Source organism: Silene latifolia, unplaced genomic scaffold, assembly GCF_048544455.1.
Source record: "Silene latifolia isolate original U9 population unplaced genomic scaffold, ASM4854445v1 scaffold_70, whole genome shotgun sequence".
Lineage (NCBI taxonomy): Eukaryota > Viridiplantae > Streptophyta > Magnoliopsida > Caryophyllales > Caryophyllaceae > Silene > Silene latifolia.
In genome coordinates this window covers 1,308,177-1,331,953 of record NW_027413609.1, presented here as the reverse complement: position 1 = coordinate 1,331,953, position 23,777 = coordinate 1,308,177, and the positions used below count along the sequence as shown (strand labels likewise).

Here is a 23,777-nt window from a genome sequence, read left to right as displayed (position 1 = left end):
CACATCTCCTTTGAGGAAATGGTTAAAGCTTTGGGTCTTAGTGATTCACCGAGTTATTTCAAGAATGTTGGCAAATACGACCCCGACCCTCTTTGGGAGGCGATTTCCGGAAGGAAATTTGAGAGCTTTCATGCTAGTCGCGCTCTATTAGTCCACCATCCGGGCATTAGAGTGTGACACAAGGTTGTAGGGAACACCATCATTGCAAGAAAAGACACCAACCATTTCACCAAACTCGATTTTGTTCTTCTTGAGCCGGCCTTGAACATTGGAAGGGAATTCACCAAGCCTTTCAACTCTCTAAGACTTTTGGTGGATAGATGGCTAAATGTTGATTGTGGGAAGCAAGGCACTACCGTCATTATGAATGGAGGTCTAGTCACTCTTTTGGCTAAATACTTTGATCCTAACTTCAACAAGGATAGCAAGTATGAGCCAAAGAAGGGTGGTCATCTCATTGATATTGATACTATGATAAACAAGTACAAATGGGTCTCTCATAACCCTCTTGACACCAAGTATGGGTGGCTCACTAGTGAGGCTAGATCTTTTACTTTGCCTTCGAAGATTTGTCATTTAAGTGTCCACCGGACCAACTATCTCCTTCCCCTTTCAAAGGAGGCCGAGTACATCATCAAACAACAAAAGGGTGAAATTGAACTACCCTCCTCTTCCATTGTCACGCCACCCTATCCTCTCAAGTACCAAGAGTTCAAGCCCGAAGGTGTTGTAGCAAGCAAAGATTATGTGACTCTTCTTATGCAAGAGATGCACAAGCAAGCCTTCAAGGACCGGGAAGATGCTTACTTAGCCCAATATCCACCCCTCCTTCACTTAGCTAGGCAAGGACTACTTGACCCTTCATGTCCTTTGCCTAGTTGGGCGGATAGGGAGGTCTTCTTTCCGAGTGCATCTAGGGGTATTCCGGGTGATGATGAGGTTGTTGGTGATGCGGTTGATGCGGTTGTTGATGATAACATTGATGAAGAAGCTAGTGAAGAAGGAGAAGAGGATGATGAGCAAGGTGAACAAGAAATTGAAGAGGGAAATGGTGATGATTCCACTTCTAGTGAGGAAAAAGATGATAGTGATGATATGATGGAAGATTAGCAAACTATGGAGGCTCCTACCCTCTTGAGGTTTGTCTACTTCTCTCTTTGTTGTATTTTATTAATCTTGATCATTGTTGGAGTAGTCCTAGCACCATAGAGGACTAACACCTCGGCTCCATTGAGGTGTTCTCATTTTATTGTTCCCACTTTTAAAAATAAAAAATGACAAGTTTAGTTTCATGCATTGCATAGTGTGTGCATGAACTACACCCAACCTTAGGACATTAGCAATAATGTCTAACTTGGTTTGGGGAAGTACATACATACACAACGGGGGGGTAATCTAAATTATCCTCTCCGTCATAAACAAAAACCATGCATCATGTAGTATAGATTAGTGTAGCTTGCATTTAGTGTAGAAATCATGCATCATATTTGCATAATTTCCCATCATTTTGGCCATTGAGGACAATGCCCATATTAGTGTGGGGATGGGGAATTCTAACTTAACTTTTATTCAAAAAAACCAAAAAAATTGAAAAATTTCGAAAAAACCATAAAAATTTAAAAATTGAAAAACCAAAAACATGTTATTTTCCTTTGTAGTGTAGTCAAGTATATATTATTGTATATATTGTGTTTGTTCTATCCTTGTTCACATTGATCGACTACGCCACATCCGAGACATGAGGATATTGAAGACCGCATGGTATGATCTTTCCAATCTCCTTTTTCCTCTTTATGTTAATGACTATGTGGCTTTATTTTGATTGATGCGGTATAACAATGTGAACTTAGGACTTGCATTTAGTTTATATGTCATATTAGTTGGTAGAATCACTTGCATTAGGATGTATATAATAGTTGCATCATGGCATTTAGTTGCATTTAGATGAAATATTTTGAAAAGTGCCTAATTGAGAACTTTGACAAGAGCAACTAAGCCATTACAAATACTTTTTCAACTTAAGACTTTGCCTACTAGAATGGTTGTAAAACACCCTAGATAGTGTCATACTAGTGTCTTTTGACCCATGACCCGAAGCCTAGTCAAGGGTTTGCATGTGAGTCACCTATCCAACCCCGTGATGCGATGTGGACTTGGTTAACATGTCTAGGTGACCTTGATTGACCTTGTGGTACGGCAACCCAAAAATACTTTTTATCAATAAGTTTGAAGTGCTCATTTCAAATATTTTGTATGTGGAAACGTTTTATTGCCAAGGAAACCTCAAATGTTATGAAATGTTGAAATATTGAGAATTTTAGTTGTTTTGATGGAGGCGTACCACTTCGATGTGCTTTCGAGAGGGATCTATTGAATTGGGCCCCCACACGGTTTTGAATTCAACCGCCCAGAGACAGAGTGACTATCACCCCGAAAAGCTATTGTCTAGAGGTTAACCGGTTGCCTAATAAGCGATTGGCGAAAGCAAAGGACATTAGCACCGAAGGGAGAAACCCCATCTCTAATTTTTGAAATGTGAAAGTTAAATGAGGTCAAATTTTGAATACTAGTCATATCCACCCTTGTTTATAAAGATTTGAGCATTTCATTCCCAAAAAGCCTTTTTGTCAAGCCACTTTGTCGAGCTTGGGACGATCCATGATCTTTAATTTTGTAGAGAACTCGAGACATGTCATGTCATATGCTACTAGCATCATAGGGATCATCATTCCATAACCATCCGATCGCTCTTGACGAAAGTATTTGGAAATTGAGGCCAAAATTAGCCTAGTTTAACCCCATTTGGAGGTGATTTAGTGCCATCCTCTTAGCCTTAGTAATTTGTTGAACTAGTATTTGTGACGGAATATATGCTCTTAAATTTGTTCTCTTTTAGTTGCCTCCGCCACTTGATGAGGAAGTGGCTATTCCTTTTGCAGATGCATCCATTATTTGATTTTGTGTGTTTAATGTTTGGATGTGTCGCCATTCTGGCAAGACCCACCTTGCCTTGCAAGAAGGCATCCTACCTCATGGTTGTCTTGTTGTGAGTTTAAGGGGCGGAGTGAGACCCGCTAATTGTCTCATATCGGCTATGCTATTAGGTTAGTTTAAATAATGGTCCTAGTCTTTGTCACCTCTTTACTCGGGACGATCAAAGGTTCGGTTTGGGGATATTTGATGTGACCATAATTAGCGCACATTTAGTCCCCGAATTAGCCTTGTTCCCATGCTTTTTAGTGCCTATTTGGGTCATTTATTGTCTTTAGTTCTTTGTTTTACATATTCTTTGAGTTTTGTGTCCTTGGTAGGAAAGGAGTGCAAACCTTGCATTTTCATGGCAAAATGAGACTAAATTGATTGAATCCAATGACCAAGCATCAAGGAGAGACAAGATTAGAAGGCCTTTGTACATATTATAGTAGTTGGGCAATGATGAGGAAAGATCCTTGCATCCCCAAGGAAATCCCCAAGGATTTTATGAAGAAAAGGGAAGAAAAGAAAAAGAAACAGCGCTGAGCAGCAATCCGCCCGTCTTCCCCTGAAGACGCCCGTCCCCCAGGACCACAATCCGTGCGTCTTCTACCAAAGAAGCCCGGGCATCAGCACCCAGAAGACGCCCGACTTCTTCCAAAGACGCCCGGGCAGAGACTTCTGAATCCGGCCGTCCCGTGCCTAAGACGCACGGATTCCAAGACAGCGCAAATCCATTTATTTAAGCTTCAAGAAAGATGCCCTTCCTTCAGAAAATACCGGCGTTTCCCTAAGTAGGAACTTAATCGTCATTTAAGCCCTTAGTTAACCCTAATGCATCCACCTACTTTCCACTATAAATACCCCATTAGTCTAATTAGAAGAGCATGTTCTTCTTATCAATTCCTAGAGTAGTTAATATCAATCAAATCTCTCTTTAGTTTTGTAATCAACAATTAATCAACTTTTAATACAAGTTTTATTTCCTTAATCTCACTTTTGTTCATCCTTTATTTTGGGTAATTGAAGATTATTTGGGTTATTATTGGGAGATTGACAACCTCTCAATCAAGCATCAAGTACTTCTATTATTCTTTGCTTTATTATTGGAATCATTAGTAGGTATAATTCTCTTAATCCCCTTTTAATTATTGCTAATTACTTTCATTTGTTCATCATGTTTCACTTTGTTGGTATGATTGACAACCTTGCTAGCATGTTCAACATGATAATGAGTGAGTAGTTCCGTAGCTAGGGTTAATGTGTAATTAGGGAAAACCAACATGGGGAATGATTCATGCTTAAATTAATATGCTTTCATGGTTTATTTGCTTGCTTGTTTTGATCTCAACTCATGCACATGTTATGTTTGATGAAATGTGAGCCTATGAATCCTTGCATTTTTTACCCATCACCTATCTTTTCAATGAGACTTGTAAGACATAAACCAACTTGAGTCTCATTAGACCATGCATGTTGTTGAGTAGGGAAGACTAAGTCGACTTGTAGGTGTTGTACAATCTAATCGATTCGGCTCCGGGTCCCAAACTTTCCTAGGATTGTAAGATATAACCCAACTCAATCCATCACAATAATAATTGCTTGCTTATAATTTGAGAACATGTTTGTATGATCAATTCCCATGAATCCCCTATGACCCCATGACACCCTAGTGCTTTTTATCAATTGTTTACAACCCTTTCAATTCATCTTGCTTATTTACTTTCATTGCTATTTAGTTTAGTGACCTTCTACATCAACCCAAATTGTGACACCCCTAAGACACCACTAGTTGCAATAGAAATCTCATTTCAATTCCCGTCCCTTGGGATCCGACCTTTACTTGCCTCTTTACTAATTGTAGAGTTGTTTGTGAAGTTATAAATTGTGTTTTGGTCTAGGTGCTTCCAACGACAATTGTTTCAAAAAATAGAATATAGCTCCGAAATAGTCCGACCAGTCCGAGTGACCCGTTGTTTGGGTCGGGCGTCCTGATGAAAAACCGCGCAGAATCCCATCCAGTGAATTTCTTGCCTTGAGTTGGAGCTCAGCTCGAGCGTCCTGGTGACTGTCCGGGCGTCTTGGGCATAAGTTGTGCGGATTTTAGTCCAACAAGCTTTTCTTCATTTCTTCCAGGTACGGGTCGAGCGTCTTGCTTTGGGAACGGATATCCTGGCCTATATTTGTGGATTTTGAAGGCTTTGAGTCAAGCCATTACTTTGCACCCTTTTGTGATCCCTTCTTATCTTTTCTTTCCCTGAAAAATGGCTCAAAGAGTAGATAAGAACTCTCCCTCACATCTCTCAAGTAAAGACTAAACGATATATGTACAATGCAACTATTATGATACAATGTGGACATTGGAAAGAATATATTACAAATGGTGGTTTGAGATAGCACTCCACCAAACTAAGTTGAGATGACGAACTTCACTATACATAGAGCTCAATGCTCTCAATAGTTGGTCAAATGCTTGTGAATGGTCCTCAAGTAAGCATGAGTAAGTTTTGAACCATTTTAAAATAGAGTAGGGCCAATCTATGAGGGACCTCCCTTTGATCTCCTTCCCCTTCTCCTTTGCTTTGTCATGATGGCCTTCCCGACTCATGAAACTAGCAAACTTGAGATTCTTTTCATAGAGGTTTTCCGATTGCTCCTATTTCTTCCAAAGTTGATGAACAAAACACTTGGACTAACCAACCCTTCAAGGATAAAAGATGAACTTTTATGACATTGATGATGGGGTGTCTTGGGAGATGGGATTATGGGTGCCAAGTTTTCATAAGTAGGCTCCCTCTTAGATTTGTTCTTGAGCTTCTACACCAAGTAATTCTTGTGTGACAATTTGACTTTCGTGAGAAGCTCGACAATGTCATCTCCAACTATCATGGGCTCGATAGTGGGCGTGAGAAGGTCTTCAAGTTCAATAAGGAAGAGACATTCTTCCTCTTCATTGAAATAATCTTCAAACTTCTCAAGGATGGGTTCCTCAAGCAAGCTAATCCCATAACTCCATTCATCATTTGAGTCCATCTTTCCCTCATCATCTTCCTCTATAGATGCGTCATCGTCGCTTTCTTCATATGAATCATAAATAGGGGCTTCACTTCTTCTCAATAACGCTTCCTCCACCGTCTCAAGGTTCAAATCAAAAGTCACACCCTCATACTCGCAAAGGCTAAGAGTATTTGGCTCACTCAATCTCATGTCTTCTTCATCAAATACCACACTTTCATACTCGCAAGAGCTCAAGGAGATTAGCTTTCCACTTCACATATTCTTCACCAAAGGTCATTACCTCAAATTCACATTCATGGTTAATGCTTAAGAATTCGTGAGGAGTGTTTGGTCGGGTTACCTTCATTTGTGAAATTTGAATTGCCAACTCCTCACCATGTGTAACAATGCTTTGAAGAACATTGTTTCTATTTTGGCTTACTTCTAGCATTTGTGTGAAGAAATTTTTTTGGTCTCCCATCATTTGGAGAACCATATTTTGAATGTCAAAGTTATGCTCATCTTCTTGTTGTGTGTGGGTGTGAAAGTAGTTATATTATGGAATTTGGAATTGGATGAAAAGTGGGTCTTAGGTGGGTGATTGTTGTGGATATTGGATGTAGGGATTTTGGTGGGGAAAGTTGGGGTAGTAGTTAGGATTTTCATTGTATAAGTAGTAAGGTAGGTTTGTGTTGACTTTCTCCTCAAACTCCTCATACCCATAGTCATACTCAAAAGATCCACCAAAAACTCCATGTACCAAGTCTTGGGTCATCATCATAGCCAAGATAAAGATACAACTACAAACATGGAAACTACAATAAAACGGTAAAAACAACCTTGAGGAACAAGTTCCTCAAGGTTAAAGCAAAATTAAAATAGACAAACAAGTAAGAACTTAATCACAAAACACCGTCTCCGGCAACGGCGCCATTTTGATGTTGTCGTTAAACCATCAAACACTATTTATAATCTCAACAAATAACTAGATAGTGGTTAAGTCGAGGTCAATCCACGGGACGGTGTGCGTTGGGTTCTAAGTCTATCTATCTTAATATATGCTAGTGTCACGATTGTTGGGGTTGGTGTTGTGTTCTAAGTTATAACAAGGAAATGTAAACAAGACAAGTAAATAGAAAAAAGGGAGTAAACAAATGATAAACAATACTAGGGAATCATGGTATCATAGGGGATTCATGGTGAGATAGCATAAATGAATCAAATAGATGCAAGCAATTATTATTGTTGGAATCAATTTAGTGTATCTCTTACAATTTCTAGGGTAAACTTAGGTCTCAGAGCCGAGTCGGTCAAGACTTTACAACACCTACAAGTCGACTTGGTTTTCCCTATTCATAGTGAGATAACATAAACGAGTCCTAGGAAGGTTTGGGTCAAGAAGCCGAGTCAGTCAAGACTATAGAACACCTACAATCGACTGAATTCTTCCTAATCAACAATATGCATGGTCTAACAAGCCTTGAGTTGGTTTATGTCTTACAAGTCTTGTTGAAAGGATAAGAAAAACATGCTAGGTTGTCAATCAAGCATTTCATAAAACATGACATGTCCATAAGTTGGAAAACAATAAGCAAGCATTCATATGAACTCATTAAGCATAAATCTTTCCCATGATTAACTCCCATAATCCCCCACTAATCCCTAATTAGGAGACTACTCACTCATTATCATGGAAGACATGTTATCAATGGTGTCAATCATCTTAACAAGCATAAACATGATAAAAGAGTGAAGAAATAAACAATAAAGAGTAAAGAGATTATACCAATATTAAGATGAACAAATGGAAATCAAAGAATAATAGAAGAGAACTTGATTGATTGATGAAGCGTTGTCAATTCTCCAATAATAACCCAATAGTCTTCAATTACCCAAATAAGAAATATTGAACAATGATTAAGGAAAGATTAAAGTGCACTTTTGTGGAATGATTGAGGCTAATCTACTCCTAATCTAATCTAAGGGAGCTTAATCTAAACTAAGGAAGATTTGCCTCCACTAAGAGGGCTTAATCTCTTGGTTATTACAAAAGAGGTATTTATAGTAATACAAGGATTAGGTTAACTAAGGGCTTAAATGACGATTAGACCCTTTTTGAAGGAGATTAGAGCCTTGCAAGTCTAGGGAGGAGCCCATGTGGACACGAGGGCCCACGGGGGCGCTTGGGAAAACAAGCGTTTGCATTTGTGGAGTCACCACCAATTTATTGTGAAAAATTGGAAACCGTTCGAATATTTCGCGTCATGTTAAGACACAAAGTAATGACATGAACACTAAGAACTCGTTACCCTTAGCATTCTATGTCTAGAATGACTCTCGTGGATGCCAATGAACATGGATGTTCACAGAGATCTGGAGTAAGGGGTGAGGGTACGTATTAGGAAGCTCTTTTGATCGAACACCTAATCCCGTCCGCCTCGATACCAGCCTCTACTAATGATTAGAGAAATCATCTATACTTGATATGTTGTCGATTATATGCATGAAATGCAACAAACACTAGATTAATCCTAGAATGTGAGATTAAACTATGTCGGTGAACACGTATTTTAGCAAACATTTGGGTCGAAGTAGGGATTCAAGGTTGATTACATGTGAAAACAAACAAACGATAATAAAGAGTACAATAAATAAAAATAAAATAAACAATAAAAATAAATAAAATAAACAATAAAAAAAATACAATAATTACAATGGTTCAATGATTTACGTCGAAAATACATTTACAACGGATAATTTTAGAAAATAAAAGGGAAATAATTAAGGTTAAAAAATGGACAAATTAGTGGTGATACTACGATTAATAGTCGATTATTACATAAAACTAACAAACTAGGTCAAAGCAGAAACGGAAGTTCAGGGACATAAATCACCCCGGAACAGGCGCAACAGTGCTATGTCCCTAGGAAGAGGCGCAGTGGTCACTGCGTCTGTTCCTGAGGTGAGTTCTGGCTATGAAGCTGGAACTACATATTATTAATATTCGTTGGTGAATTTAATGATCGATTATTAATGTTCGACTCAAGTAGAAGTGATTTAATGGATTAGTTACATGTGAATTGGTTATAAAAGCGATAAAGAACGAACTTAAATTAATTAGAACGAATTAAAGTTAATTATAGACTAATCACAAATTAGGTTTATTAATACAAATTTAATTAGGTTTGCTATGTTAAACTATTGATGAGGATGGTGATAAAAAGATGAAAGATATACAAAAGGCAAATTCCAGAGACTTGATATGAACAAATTGAATCTCTAAAACCCGGGTTTGATTTTAATGACGAAAACCCGCAAATATTGATTACTATGGGATTTAAGTCGGATATTTAAAGGGTGATAAATTATTATGAATTATGTATTATAATTATGCGAGTGGAAATATGAAGAAAATAAGACAAAACGAAACAAAAGAGACGAATCAACAAAGAACAAAGGAAGAAGAAGAAAGGCAGAAACTGCGGCAGCCTCAGAAAGAGGCGCAACAGATGTTGCGACTTTTCGAAGAGGCGCAGTAGTTGCTGCGTTTCTTCTCGACGTCTGTATTATGTTAATCCGTGAAAATAAGTTTGATAAAAGGTTTTATAAATCGGTTTTAAACATGCTTTCGACGTAAATCTTACAATAATTTACACAATAAAAAGTACAATAATAAAACATGGGATTTACACCCTCAGACTAACATGTTTGATGAAACGAGAATAACTAAGTTAACGATTAGTGATTGCTCGACTCGAATGTATGATGAAAGTGCCCTCGTAAGAGGAATTAAATTAAATTGATTTGATTAATTGAGTGGAGTTGGTTAAATTGGTCGGTCATGCAAAACGAGACTGGTACTCAGAAGGATCCGAGCTTACGTGGTCGAAAGTTCAAGCACGTAGACGTCAATAAGCAAAGAGCGCGGTCTTAGAATGCAAAGGGAGAAGAGAAGGGCAGACACTCGCGTGAGAAATGTGAGGAACGAAGGTCCTTATTTATACTAATCACACGGTGGAATTAGGGTTACGGTAAAACTTTGGAAATAAATCTCGAAAAGATCTTAAAATACGCAGAAAAGAGTTTGGGAAGAGGCGCAGCAACCACTGCGACCCCTGGAAGAGGCGCAGCAGGTGCTGTGTCCTTTCCCCAGAGGTTTCCTCCTGCGGAAGAAAGATTTTCCGCGCTTCTGTTATGGAATTGCGGTAGATCTCAACTTCCTTATTGTTCAAAATATGATTTCGGGATATATTTTGCCAAAAGATGAAAAGATTAAAATTAAGGAATAGAAATATGCGGAATATTCCAGAACGTTCGGACTCGACATTTTAAACGGTTTATTAGAAAATGAAGACGGTTTTTGACCCGGACTCCAAATAAAATCTAATTACTGTCAAAACGATCGTAATGGCAGGTAGATGACGACCAAGGGGTAGACAAAATTATTTGAGCTATCACTTGACGATAAGCTTACGAACTATCATAAATCATTCCGTGTACCAAACATGCGGCCCAATCATCACTGGGTGGTTTGCGGGAGGTGTAGAAATGAGGTATCTACAGAGCCCCCACTTTGACTGAGGCTTGGACAAGGCGAAAGTCAAAGTATAGCCATCAGGTCAATCGAAGATTACAACCTGACGACTATGGCGATGCGAGGCGGCTCAAGGGGTCTGAGCCAAGGACCTGTCGTCGGGAACATTTTAGAGTCTGTCAACTATCGGCAAGGGTTGTTTAAGGAAGCTCGCCAGCCATAAGAAGAAACCATACCTGAGACTTATTTCACGAGATGCTTCCGGAGGTGCATAGGAGCTAAGGGTAAGCGTAAGAGCTAAGGTTAGGATCCAAAGGATATGTAAAGGTTGTGCTAAGGGTGAACATGGTTTTGGGCGTATCAACCCGGAAGAGGCGATTTCAAAGGAGTGCGATCCTATCGGTGAAGGCTTGGTGTGGGAACATGGGTAGTCTGGGAACCTACGAGATAGTTGGCATGGGAACGAAGTATAATATAATATCGACAGCAGCAGGAAGTCGGTAGAAACTGTTGGGGGAATCTGCTTGTGTCGGTCTCAAACGAACTCCATATCTTGAGAAGTACAATCGGCTATCATGAACTCTCGTTGAGGAAATAATTGAGGCGTGTCGAAACACCGTCAGAGAAAATCCGCTCGTTGTTGCAAGCGAAGTCTTGATAAAGTACTGCGATGATTCACAGACTGCTCGAAAGTACGGGTCCGGACAAAGAATAAATATCAAGCGGACCAAATATACGATATATGGTGTTGGAGAGGAGGCGCACCAAAGATGGGCCCACAAATAACGAACTTGTAACGAACTTTTGAAAATTGAATTGGAGGGAAGCTGAGGAAGAGGCAGAGCAAGAGCTGCGTCCTTTCCTGGGTTCGTCTTTGTCCGAGTAAAAACTCGACAGAACCCGTGTTTTGTTCATAATAGCAAAACACAAAAACTCTCTAAACTCTCTCAAATGGCAACCATTTTCCGTCAAAGTTTGATCAATCCATTCTATTAATCATGACAAATCGAGGTATGTGTCTCATTCTCGCTTTAACATCCGCATTTTGCTTTATTTGAATCGAAAAAATTAGGGTTTTCAACCCTAATAACTCGAAAATTTGGGGGTTTTCCCCGAAATGGATTTGTCTTGTGAAATTGATATTTGAAATGGATAATTGGTAGTGTTAGAGGATGTGTTTGCTGAGGAGGCTGCTGAGTAGGAGGCGCCGAGGCGGGCCAACGTCGGACGAGGCGGTCGCCAGCTAGCGAGGGCACCTGAGTGGGCTGAGAAATGGTATGGTCACCATCTCATTTGGGCAGCGGAGAGCCACCTGTCTTACAGAACGGTGAAGAGTTTGGTAAGTCTCGAGCTTGTCATTCTCTCATCATCTTTCTTTATCTGTTTGCCATTTCATTTCTCTTTCACTTTGAGCTAAAGATAGCTTTGCGTCGAATCGATACAGGAGGTTGGGAACATGAGGTCCTTTTCTGGCTACACGATGATGATGGAGGCCTACGGGAGACTGTCGGAGTAGGAGAAAGACATCATCGAGCTACGAGCTTTCAGAGCCTTGGTGGGAGCGTGGAGGGAGATCAAGGGAAGGAAGCTTCGGGCTAAGCTTTGCCTGATTCGAGCCTTCCTTGATTGGTATTGGGACACGACCTCGACCTTTCACATGCCTTTTGGTGAGGTTGGGGTCACGTTGGAGGACTACGGCATAATTTCTGGTCTGCCGTGTGGAGAGGAGGCTGTGGTGTGGCCGTCGACGGCCATGAGGATGGACTCGGCCGAGGCCATGAGGCTGATCAGCTGGAACTTGGCGGCGAGTGCTGCTGCGGTTCCCGGGTCAGTGCCGAGCACTTACGTTAGGGATTTCTTTGCGGGTAAGACCCCGGCGTTGGTGACGATGGATGGGAGGGAGGTGGCTCCTCCTCCTTGTACTGCAGAGCAGAGGGCTCGTCTGTGGCTTTGGTGGTTCTTGTCTTTACTCTACCTTGGAGACAAGGGGAGAAGCAATCGACGAAGCTTCTTCCCTTCCTTTCTGACCTGAGTGACCTAGGTCGTTGGGACTGGGTCAATCCTGGCTTTGCGGTCCTCACAAACTATAAGAGGGCCATGGTTCGTCTTGAGCTGCTAGAGAAGGGGACTTCTCCTGCTACTGTCGGCCATGGACTATTGTTGGAGGTATGAACCTTCCTTTCGTATCATGAAAGATCATTTCTTCTTTTTATCGAATCGTGAAAAATCGTCATCGATTGTCTTGCTTTGCAGGCGTGGGTGTACTCCTACTTCCCGAGCTTCGCGCCCAAGAGGATGGAGCCTCGACTGAGAGCTTACCCAATTGTTAGGGACTGGGTGATGTATTTTAGGAAGAGCCATCGTTCTTCTTACGATGTCTGTCGACGGGGCGTGAATGCCCTGAAGCTGAGTGACGTAAGTATTTTGATCACTTTTTCTTTCATTGTTTAGTCATTGCTTCTTAGAAGCGATCATAAGAATGACCTCTTGCTTGCTTGTCTTAGTGGGTGCCCAGGCCTTGGGTGGACTACCCCGATGCCCCTCCTTTCGTGGCCGAGGTCCTTCGACCTAGGAGTTCGAGTCGGTTGCTGCTGAGGACGTTTATGGGTCCAGTGTGGTATCTGGGCGAGCGTTTGACTCGTCAGTGCTCTCGTGATGCCTTCACGGTTCCCATCGATCCTCCTCGGACAATGTTTAGGGAGCCTTCTGACGCTGAGAGGGAGGCTGACCTGGCAGACGTTGGTGGGGACGCTCTTCTCCTCCCTGGTGAGGAGTACTCTCTGTTCATTCACCAGAGGCTGGTGTACTGGCCGGTCCTGGTAAGTGCTTCATTTTCGCTTTCGAGTTAACTTGACAAAATGATGTATGATCATCGAATAAAGACTTCTTTTGAATTTTGCTGGAGGTTGAGGAGGCGGGCGTCGAGCCCCCGGCGTACCCCGAGACCCTTGAGTACACTGACGCGGCGGGGATGACGACGAAATCCGAGCTCCGCGACTTTGGCGAGGCGGTGACAGATGCTGGCCTGGAGGAGTGGTAGCACTTGGTTAGGAGGGTAAGCCCCTGATTCAGTTTAGCTTTTGTTGTTGTATAAGAATACATTTGTCCATTTCATTGAAAATCTTTGTTTATTAAAAGCAGGTGGCGCCGTCTCGACATGTGGCGTTGTGGAGGGTGGCCAACCGGCTACGGGCTACATCCATCGAGGCACTTGCTGGCGGCCGAGGACGACAGGTATGAATCTCTCATTCACTTTATTTCAAATTCTGTTGTAATTTTCTCACATTTGTTTGAAGTAATTAAAATGAGGCATTTCTTTGTCATTTGCAGAGGGAGGGCGACCTGGAGCGGAAGCTGGAACAGTCCCAAGAGGAGACGGCTCGCCTGTTGAGGGAGTTGGAGGTCAGGGACAACGAGATCATTGCCCTCGAGGCTAGGGTCACCGAGCCAGGTGGCGACCAAGAGTAGTTGTCTTTACTTGTGTTGTCGTCGGCTGTGTTGTATACATTTTGTACATTTAGGACTTCATTTTGAACTTTTGGACTTGTTTTGGGCAAGAGCTCCCAGTTTGATGTACTTATAGCATTTTTATTGTATATATGATGGTCTGAGTGCCTTTGCTGCTGGGTTGTTTGTTTGTTCCTGCAGGTTAGCCTAGAACAGGTTTGGTAGATGACGGTTTATGCCGTCATGCTGCCGAAATTTACATAGAATTACACGAAAACACATAATATATACATGGCGTAAATTAGCGCGAAATGAGGAAAAGACATAAAAAATTGGCCCAAAAATGACGAAAATGCCAAAAATAACCGGACGGTAGGGAGGGCTACCCCCCTAAAAAAACGAAAAAAAGAAATGTATAAGTTTGGAATGAAATGTGAAACGGGGAGTGAAAAAGAAATGATTCCCCCAAAAAAGTTAATAAAATTAAATGGGTAAGTGTGCTTATTTGGCGAAACTGTCGATTTCGTCTCGAAAAGCGTGCCCGAAAAATTAGGAAACATAAAGTATAGTAATTCAACGGAATTACCAAAATAATAACCTATAAGAATAGGAAATTATAAGCAATAGGGAATTAGGAAAGATCCAACGCGGAAAAATCACAGAAATCCTCTGAGGAAGAGGCGCAGCACGAGCTGCAATCCTTCGAAGAGGCGCAACAGGTGCTGCGCCCTTTCCTCAGTTGGTCAGTTCTGACGGAATTTAGGAAACAACTTTTAGTATAAATATAGACGTCGAGGGAGCTTTTATTCACATAATTCTCCTATCTTTCTTCCGTCTATTATATAAAAACTCTCCTATTACATAGAAAAAAAAGTTACAAATCATGGATGCCTTGAAAAACCGTCTCAAGGAGTGGACAAATGAATTTACAAACGTTGAGAAGCATGATATGGGTGCTTTCAAGTTGAGGTCGATTTTGAGTCTCAAATTGGTGAAGGTTGTGAACCCTTTGTTGGATGCTTGTCTCGAATATTGGGACCCTAACTTCCATGTATTTGCCTTCCATGGAGGTGACATCAGCCCTTTTCCTCAGGAGATTGCTGCAATTGGAGGATGGGACCCAGAAATTATGCCCGCCATACCCTCTAGCTCTCAAGGGTATAAAAGCAAATTTAGAGATTTGCTTGGACTGACTAAAGCTGAGGTTGACCGTCTTGTGACCTCAAAAGGAGTCCGTATGCTTGACTTTATTGATCAATTTATAAATAGGGAAGACCTTTCTATCTCTTACGTAGCGAGGCGTAGGGCATTCGGGTTTTGCCTACTGCATGGTTATGTCCTCCGAGGGCATGTTGATAAGGAAATGAGAGGAGATCCTCGTTATTTGAGCTTGATTGAGCAAATGGAGCTGCGCAGGAGCCCAGCTTGTCTGTGCCTAGGAGAAATCATCATGGGGCTGGATAATAGAAAAGCCAACCGCGAGCTTCCTTACTTGGGAAGTCCTATCATTTTGCATGTAAGAACCCCTTTTTTTCTTTTCTTTTTTTTTTCGTTCGTTTTTTTTTTCAATCGTTTTTTTTTTTCGATGGGATACTAATTCCCGTCTTCTTGGTAGGTTTGGCTCATGGAGCGTCTGCGGTTAATCGATCCCCCAGTTAATGTTCCAGGATATCATGTTAGGTCGATTGCAATGAGGACCGGGCTCTATATGGTAGACTTCACTCGGGTTTACAACTATTAGGAGAACAAGTTGAAGAACGAAGGTGGTCCTTTGATCAGATAGATCGTGCCATGGTGGCATCTTAAGTCAGTCATTGGAGTGTCATACTCGGTCAGTACGCATTCATGGCTTGGAATTCATGATATGCATCTTCCCGGATAGATTGATGAGGCAGGTGGGCCTAAAATAGAAGATTCCCAAGCTTAATACCGTTCCTCAGACTGCAGTGGCACATACTACCGAGGGTCGTAGAGAGTGGGCCTTCAAGTGGGCTCAGAGGAACATGTGGTTCATACATTCTTCTGTTAGTTCATTGTGGGTATCAGATTCCTATTTGCAATGGAGGAAGACTACTACTCCCGAGGAACGCGAGAAATTGAGGAATCGAGAGCCCGTTGACTACAAGATTCGTGAGGTAGCAAAGGAGAACTAGAAGTATTTGAATGAGGGGGAGGAAGAAGCCGGATTCTGAGTTGTTCATCCGACGAAGAAACCGAAGACTTCTCCTACCGCAAAGATGGTGGTTGATCGAAATGGTAAGGCTAGACCGCGAGAGAGACCTTTCGTGATCAGGTCCGAGATAGCACAGGAGCGCCCGACTCGTGGTCAAGACAAGAAGTATGATAAAAATGACAAAGGCAAGGGAAAGATGGAAGAGTAGCCTAAGTCGTAGCATTATTTATTATTATTGTTATTTGTAATAGATGGTGGGGTTTTTAGAATCCTAGCCTATTTATTTATTTTCAGCATTTATTTGATGATACGAGGATGACGAATTGTCAAAATGCAAGAGCAAGGTGACATAAGCTTTATTTCAGCTGGCCAGGGGCCGTTTTTATTTCGTGTCGCATGAGCGGCAGGTGGGTGTTACGCAAGGCGCGTTTCTGTCCTATTCTAGGCATAATATCGTTTCAGTTGGTCGAGGTTAGTTGGGTCGGCAAATTCGTTCCCATCTAGGTCTGTGATTCTAACCGCACCCCCCGGGAGTATGGACTTGACCAAGAATGGTCCGGCCCAGTTGGATTTGAACTTTCCTCGTGGATCGACAGGGAGAAGTGCTCTAACTGATTTGAGGACTAAGTCTCCTTCTTTAATGTTTCTAGGCTTAACCCTTTTGTTGAAGGCTCGTTTGATACGTGCCTGATATGTTTGCATATTATGTAATGCTCGCAATCTTCGTTGATCCAAGAGCATGAGTTCTTCATATCTATCTTTCTTCCAATCGGCTTCTGGAATTTGGCTTTCGAGTAGAATGCGTAAGGATGGAATCTCTAGTTCAACTGGTTGTACAGCTTCCATGCCGTAAGTTAAATAGAAAGGAGTAGCCCTAGTGGGCGTCCGAACGAATGTGCGATATCCCCATAGAGCGAACGGTATCTTATTCGGCCAATCTCGATAATTATCGATCATTTTCTTGAGTATTTTGACAACATTCTTATTGGCTGCCTCCACCGCGCCATTAGTTTGTTGTCTGTATGGCGAAGAATGGTGGTGTTTGATTTTGTACTTGGCTAGTAATTGTTCAGTCTCAGCCTGGAAATGTGATCCATTGTCACTAATGATCTCATGTGGACAACCATATCGATAGATGATATTGGTTTGTATGAACGTTGCCACGTTCTTGGCTGTGAAACTAGTGTAAGATGTCGCTTCTACCCATTTGGTGAAATAGTCGATAGCCACCAAAATGAAACAGTGACCTCCTGTTCCGGCTGGGCTGATCTTCCCGATGATGTCGATTCCCCAAGCAGAAAATGGCCAAGGAGATGTCATGGTTTAGAGTAGTGAAGGAGGGACATGTTGCACATTCCCGAAGATTTGGCAGTTGTGACAATGTCTGACATATTTGATGCAATCGGATTCCATTGTGGTCCAGTAATATCCCAAACGTGTGATTTTCTTTGCCATCATTGGTCCACTCATGTGAGGGCCACATTCTCCATCATGGACTTCTTCCATCACTTTCTGTGCCTGTGATTGATCAAGGCAACGTAAAACTACACCAAGAAGTGTTCTTTTGTACAATTCTCCTTGCATGAGGAGATATTGAGAGGCGAGTAGGCGAGTAGGCGTATAGCACGTTGTCCTCTCTTGTCCATATTCGGCGGATATGTACCATTGAGTTTGAAGTTTAGAATGGCTTGAAACCAAGGCTCCCTTGGGTTTTATTCTTCATCTGTAATTTGGTGCACATAGGCTGGTTCTGACCGTCCTTCGATGCATAAATGCATTTCTACCAAATCTTCTGGCATGTTAATCAGTGATGCAAGTTTTGCAAGAGCGTCTGCAAACTGATTTTCTTCTCGAGGTAGATGTAGATAAGTCAGTTGATCGAAGAATTGGGCAACTTGGTCTATCCTGGCCTGATAGGGTGCTAGACTTTCACTTTGAATTTTCCAAGATCCCGTAATTTGGTTGATGTTCATGGATGAATCTCCGTAAACCCGGAGATTTTTGATGCCTAAACCTACTGCTGCTTGTAGTCCAATAAGGGAAGCTTCATATTCTGCTGCGTTATTTGTCAGCTCGAAGTCGAGTTTGACAGATAGTGGCGTATGCTCACCTTCAGGAGAAATGAGCAATACCCCTATTCCAAATCCTCTTAGGTTCGATGCCCCATCAAAATAAAGGTCCCAAGAATCTACACTGGTTTGTAGTATGTCCTCGTCTGGGAATGACCATGTGTCTACTTCCTGGTTGTCATTGATGGGATTATCTGCGAAGAACTCGGCGACGGCACGCCCTTTTATAACCTTCAGAGGTACGTATTGGAGATCGAACTCTGAGAGCATTAATGTCCACCTTGGCAAGCGTCCATTGAGAACGGGGTTTTCGAAGAGGTATTTGACAAGATCCATTTTGGAGTACACCTTGATGAAGTAGCTAAGCATGTAATGGCGTAGCTTCTTTGTTGCCCACACAAGAGTGAGTCATGTCTTTTCGAGTGGTGTGTACTTGCATTCATACTCCAAGAACTTCTTACTAAGGTAGTAGATAGCTCTTTTTTCTTTTCCGACGGTTTGTGCTAGCATAGCTCCCATGGCTGTTTCGGTCACTGTGAGATATAAACCAAGAGGTTGATCTTGTTGAGGAGGCATGAGCACTGGTGGTTTGGCTAGTATCTCCTTGATTTTGTCAAACGAGTTTTGACAGTCATCATCCCATATGGTATGATCTGTTTTCTTTAGCTTTTTGAAGATGGGTTCACAGATCATGGTAAGTTTCGATATGAATCGACTTATGTATTGCACCTTACCTAAAAATCCCCTAACCTCTTTCTCTGTCTGAGGTTCTGACATTTCGACTAGAGCTTTGATTTTGGAAGGGTCGATTTCTATTCCCCGTTGATTGACGACTTATCCCAGAAGCTTGCCTGACGTTACTCCGAATGCTCGTATACTGTATCTGCAACTACTTGGTTTCTTGACATCTTTTCTATCACTGCCTTGATAGGTGACGAAGTGATCGTCACTACTTTGCCATCTAGTGGAATCTTGATTTTCTGGTGGAGGGTGGATGTTATCGCTTTGGAAGCGTGAATCCAATGCCTTCCCAGAAGTATGTTGAATGATGCTTCGATATCCACTATTTGAAAGTTAACCTTTCGCTCAATCGACCCTGCGGCTATGGTGAGGTTGACTAGTCCTACTACCTTACGTCGTGTACCGTCGTATGCGTGAACACCTTGGTTGGTAGGGGTCCAATACGACTTTTTCCTACCCAACTTATATGCTGTTTTTAATGGTTTGATGTTGACTGCGGAGCCATCATCTACCAAAGTCATTGGCACATTCTTCTTTAAGCAAATGACAGTAATGTATAGAGCCAAGTTGTGACTAGCGCCGAAAAGTGGTAAATCCTCATCTGAGAAAGTAATTGGGTTACTTAGCTTAGTTGAATCTTGGAAGACCAAGTTGACTACGTCATCAGGTGTAGAGTTATGTGCCACGTTTAATTTAGCTACGGCTTGCAATAGAGCTTGGCGATGAGGAAATGAGCTTGCAACTAGTTGCCAGACTGAAAGATCAGCCTTTATCTTCTGTAATTGTTTTAGCAAGTGATTAGTAGATGTATATTCGCCATCATTTGGCGTGACGACGTTGGTGTTAGTAACTGGACCATTAGCTATGGGACCATTTTGATAAACATTTTGAAATGGACGCCCTGAACGAGTAAAGTGGTCTATATCTTGGTCTTCACTATTTTTGACTATGTCCTCACTAATCTTGACTAGGTAGTGTTCAGTGAGGTATTCGTCTTCATCATCATCTGCCCATATGTCGTTGACTGTAGCAAGTTCTCTCAACCCGATGATTTCAGCTTCTAAGTGGATTATTTGATCGATTAGGCTATCAACCACGTTTACCACTTCTTGCATTGTAGAATTTTGAGAGAGATTCAGTGGCATGCTCTCCTTAGGTATGGTGTTTGGATTGCGGAGGAATGCTACTACACCTTCCAGTTCTGAGACTTGTCTATTCACACTCCTTGCCCATGCAACAAAGTCGGCGATGGTAGGAGAAATGGTGGAATATCTCCCCTCATATTCTAATGCATGGATCTCATCTTCGATAGGAGAAATGAGATGTGAACAATCTAAGGTAGATTCTTCACTTGTAATCATCAGAACTCCAAGAGGATTATGAGTATTGTTAGGCTTACCTCCAATAGGTATGGGTAGGTGACCGTCTTCGATGATATCTTGAAAGACATGTTTTAGCTTGTAACACTTCTTTGTATCGTGTCCCTTACCACTATGATATTCGCAGTATGAATTTTCGTCCCAGAACTTGGACTTCTTTTCTGGATCAGGTGTAGGCCCTATGGGTTGGAGCTTACCTTGTTTCATCAACCTCTTCAAAGCATTGGAATATGTGTAACCAATGTTTGTGAACTTCCTTTGGGGGTTATTCTTCTTTGACAATTCGAGAAGATTAACCTCATCACTCTTGCTAGTAGAGCCATAAGAACGACTTGTTGAGACTTGATATCCACGACCTACCGTTTTGGACAAGAGTCATTTACGGATGTCATCTTCGATTCTTGTCCCTAGCACAGTTAAATCCTTGAAGGTCTTATTGTTTTGGTACCTCAAGTGATTTGCATAAATGGGTCTTAAGTTATCCACGAATTTTCTACAAGGGTAGCTTCACCCGGACGCTCGACAAGTTGTGTACTAGTCTTCCTCCACCTACTTAGGAAGTCGGTGAAACCTTCTTTCTCATTTTGGGTAAGAACCTCTAAAGTGCGCATATTGACTTGGATTTCAGCATTATCCGCGTATTGCTTAGTGAACTCGATTGCGGCGTCATCCCAGGTGGCAATCTTCTTGTGCTCTATAGAATAGAACCATTGCTTAGAAATGGTGTCAAAAGATGAAGGAAAGATCCTTAAGAACATCTCGGGTTTGATGCCTTTGATAGACATGTAGTCTTTGAATGCACGAATGTGGTTCAAAGGGTTTTCATGTCCCTTGAACTTTGGGATGTTAGTCATGTTGAAGTTGGTTGGTAATTTGGCACTAACGGCCTCATACTTGCGATTGTTTTCCCTATAGATATCGTCTCCTTTGAGGTACATTAGTTGCTCCTCCAAGTATTGGAGTCGCTTCTCGGCTTCAGTAAGACCTACTGGAGGGTTGATTTCTGGTTGTCCAACATAGGGTGGTAGGTTATCATTCACACATTCACTAGGAACTTCATCTTTTGCAGGAGGTGGTCTAGTTTCTACCGCAACAATCCGGCTTTCAATAGCATTAACGCGTTCATAAGCTTGTTCTTGACTCATTTGGGGACGAGTGAGCGCGGCTAGGATTAGATCATTACCATTTTGGGGTTGTACATTGACACTTGCGCGACTAGTTCCAGACATCTTGGAAACTGGATAAAAGATCGACGACGAATCAAAACACAATCAACCACTCTAGCACACTTACTCAAAGAAAAGACTCGAATTGTGAAGTGGGAGTGTGCCACTTGTGTCAAGTGAGGTTTGGAAATGGCAAAGTTTTGAAATGTTTGTCCTAATCAACTATAGTGTAGTTGTAGGAGTGTTGACTCGAAGTGAGGTTTTGAGGCCCGAATTTTGACTCGATATTTGGACAGAGCTTCGACTCATTTTGCGCTAATTTGGGCTATTCCTCGAAAATATTTACATTTTGAAAGAGGTTTTTTTTTTTTTTACAAAATTCGTCATGGTTTTGTTTAGAAAATGGTGATCACATATGATACAAGCATTAAAACAGGCATTATAATGGTATGCTGAGTGCATTTAAAGGGTTTTGGCTTAAAAGGGTGGGTTGCCATACTGAGCAATAAAACCCGGGTCTGTAGAGAGGTTCACGCCAAACACGAGTAAGGCCGGTTCCTAGTCCATTCCCCCGAGTAGTGAAAGCCCTTGATACAAACATGAGTAAGCATCATGGTATGGTTGACGTCAATCGATATCCATCCTTAGGCCCATATAAGAATTTGGACCGCCCAGACGGGACGATTGGTCGAATGGGTTGGGTTGGGCCTAGGAAGGCCGAATAAAATGATCTAAGAAGATCGAGTAATGAAAACCGACAACTGTCTCATATAAACTATTCCCTAACCTTGTTCAAGTTTCACCCTTGGCAACACGTAAGTGTATTACTCCCCAGCGGAGTCGCCAAACTGTGGACACGGGGGGCCCATGGGGGCGCTTGGGAAAACAAGCGTTTGAATTTGTGGAGTCGCCACCAATTTATTGTGGAAAATTGGAAACCGTTCGAATACTTCGCGTCATGTCAAGACACAAAGTAATGACATGAACACTAAGAACTCGTTACCCTTAGCATTCTATGTCTAAAATGACTCTCGTGGATGCCAATGAACACGGATGTTCACAGAGATCTGGAGGAAGGGGTGAGGGTACGTGATGTGACTCATATTTGAGCACATTTAGTCCCCGAATTAGCCTCGTTCTTATGCATTATAGTGCATAATTGGGTCATTTACTATCTTTAGTTTCCTTTTTCTTTGGGTAAAATGTGAGAGGATATATTAAGCACAAAATAGGTACAAAAGTTTAGGAGACTTAGTACAGGCACTAAATGTCTTAGAAACCAAATCACCATGAAGCCAAATAAAATAAACAACTAAGCACAGCTATACTCAACAATTCTATGTAGAAATATCACAACGAGTGGTCATAGACCCCATTTTCTCAACTAGGTGCTATCAGTTCTGTTAGAAGTCCTTCCCAGCTTGATCTTAATCCTTTGACAGACCTCTTCCTTGATCATTCCAGCCATTTTCTGAGGCCTTAAGAGAACAGACTGTATGCGTGCAGCATTCCTTTGAGCCCATATATGATAATAGAAAGCATTCCAGAGCAGATAGTGGACTTGCTGTTTTAAACATGTTTTTGCAGGTTGCAGACCTCCTAGCAGACTGACATGGATTTTGAACCCACACCATTGCTTCAAGAATTGCAGTACCAGCTTACTGTAAGTGCAGTCCAAAAATAAATGATTTTGAGTCTCAGCTCCACTATCACAAATAATGCACCTGTCATCAGTGCAGCATCCTAGCCTGAACAACTTCTCTTTCACATTGAGCCAATTATGCATGATGATGCAAGTGATGACAGCATGTTTAGGTATGTTCCAGCTATTCCAAATCAGATGAGTCCAATTCTGTTGGGGTTGTTTTTGCCTTAACCACTCATGGCCACTGCTGATAGTGTACCCTTTAGCATTAGAAATCCAGGTATTAGCTACATAGCCATTCTTCATCAGATCTTTTATTTTACAGATACTTTTCCAAGCCCACGCAGCATCAGGAGGAGGAGAGTAAGTATGCCATTCCTTATCCTTAATGTAGAGCCGGTGAGCCCATTTAATCCATAGTCTGTCTGATTTTGTATAAACCCAATCAACAAGTTTGGCAATGGTAGCATAATTCCAGGTAAGAGCTTTTTTGAACCAAGGCCACCCTCAGTTTTAGGGAGAGTGACAGTGTCCCAGGCAACAAGGGGAACCTTATGATAATCAGAACTACCATCCCAAAGAAAATTTCTACAGATAGCTTTTATTCTCTTGATCACACTCATGGGAATCAGAAATATCCCTGCCCAGTAAGA

General features: G+C 41.7%; 1 protein-coding gene across 1 annotated transcript; it reads right to left on the bottom strand.

Moving 5' to 3' along the window:
• Window positions 1-22,863: 22,863 nt before the first annotated feature.
• On the bottom strand, window positions 22,864-23,430 carry LOC141640028 (uncharacterized). Its single transcript, XM_074448990.1, has one exon. It carries the CDS (start codon window positions 23,428-23,430, stop codon window positions 22,864-22,866), a length of 567 nt encoding a protein of 188 aa, XP_074305091.1.
• Between the last annotated feature and the right edge of the window lie 347 nt (window positions 23,431-23,777).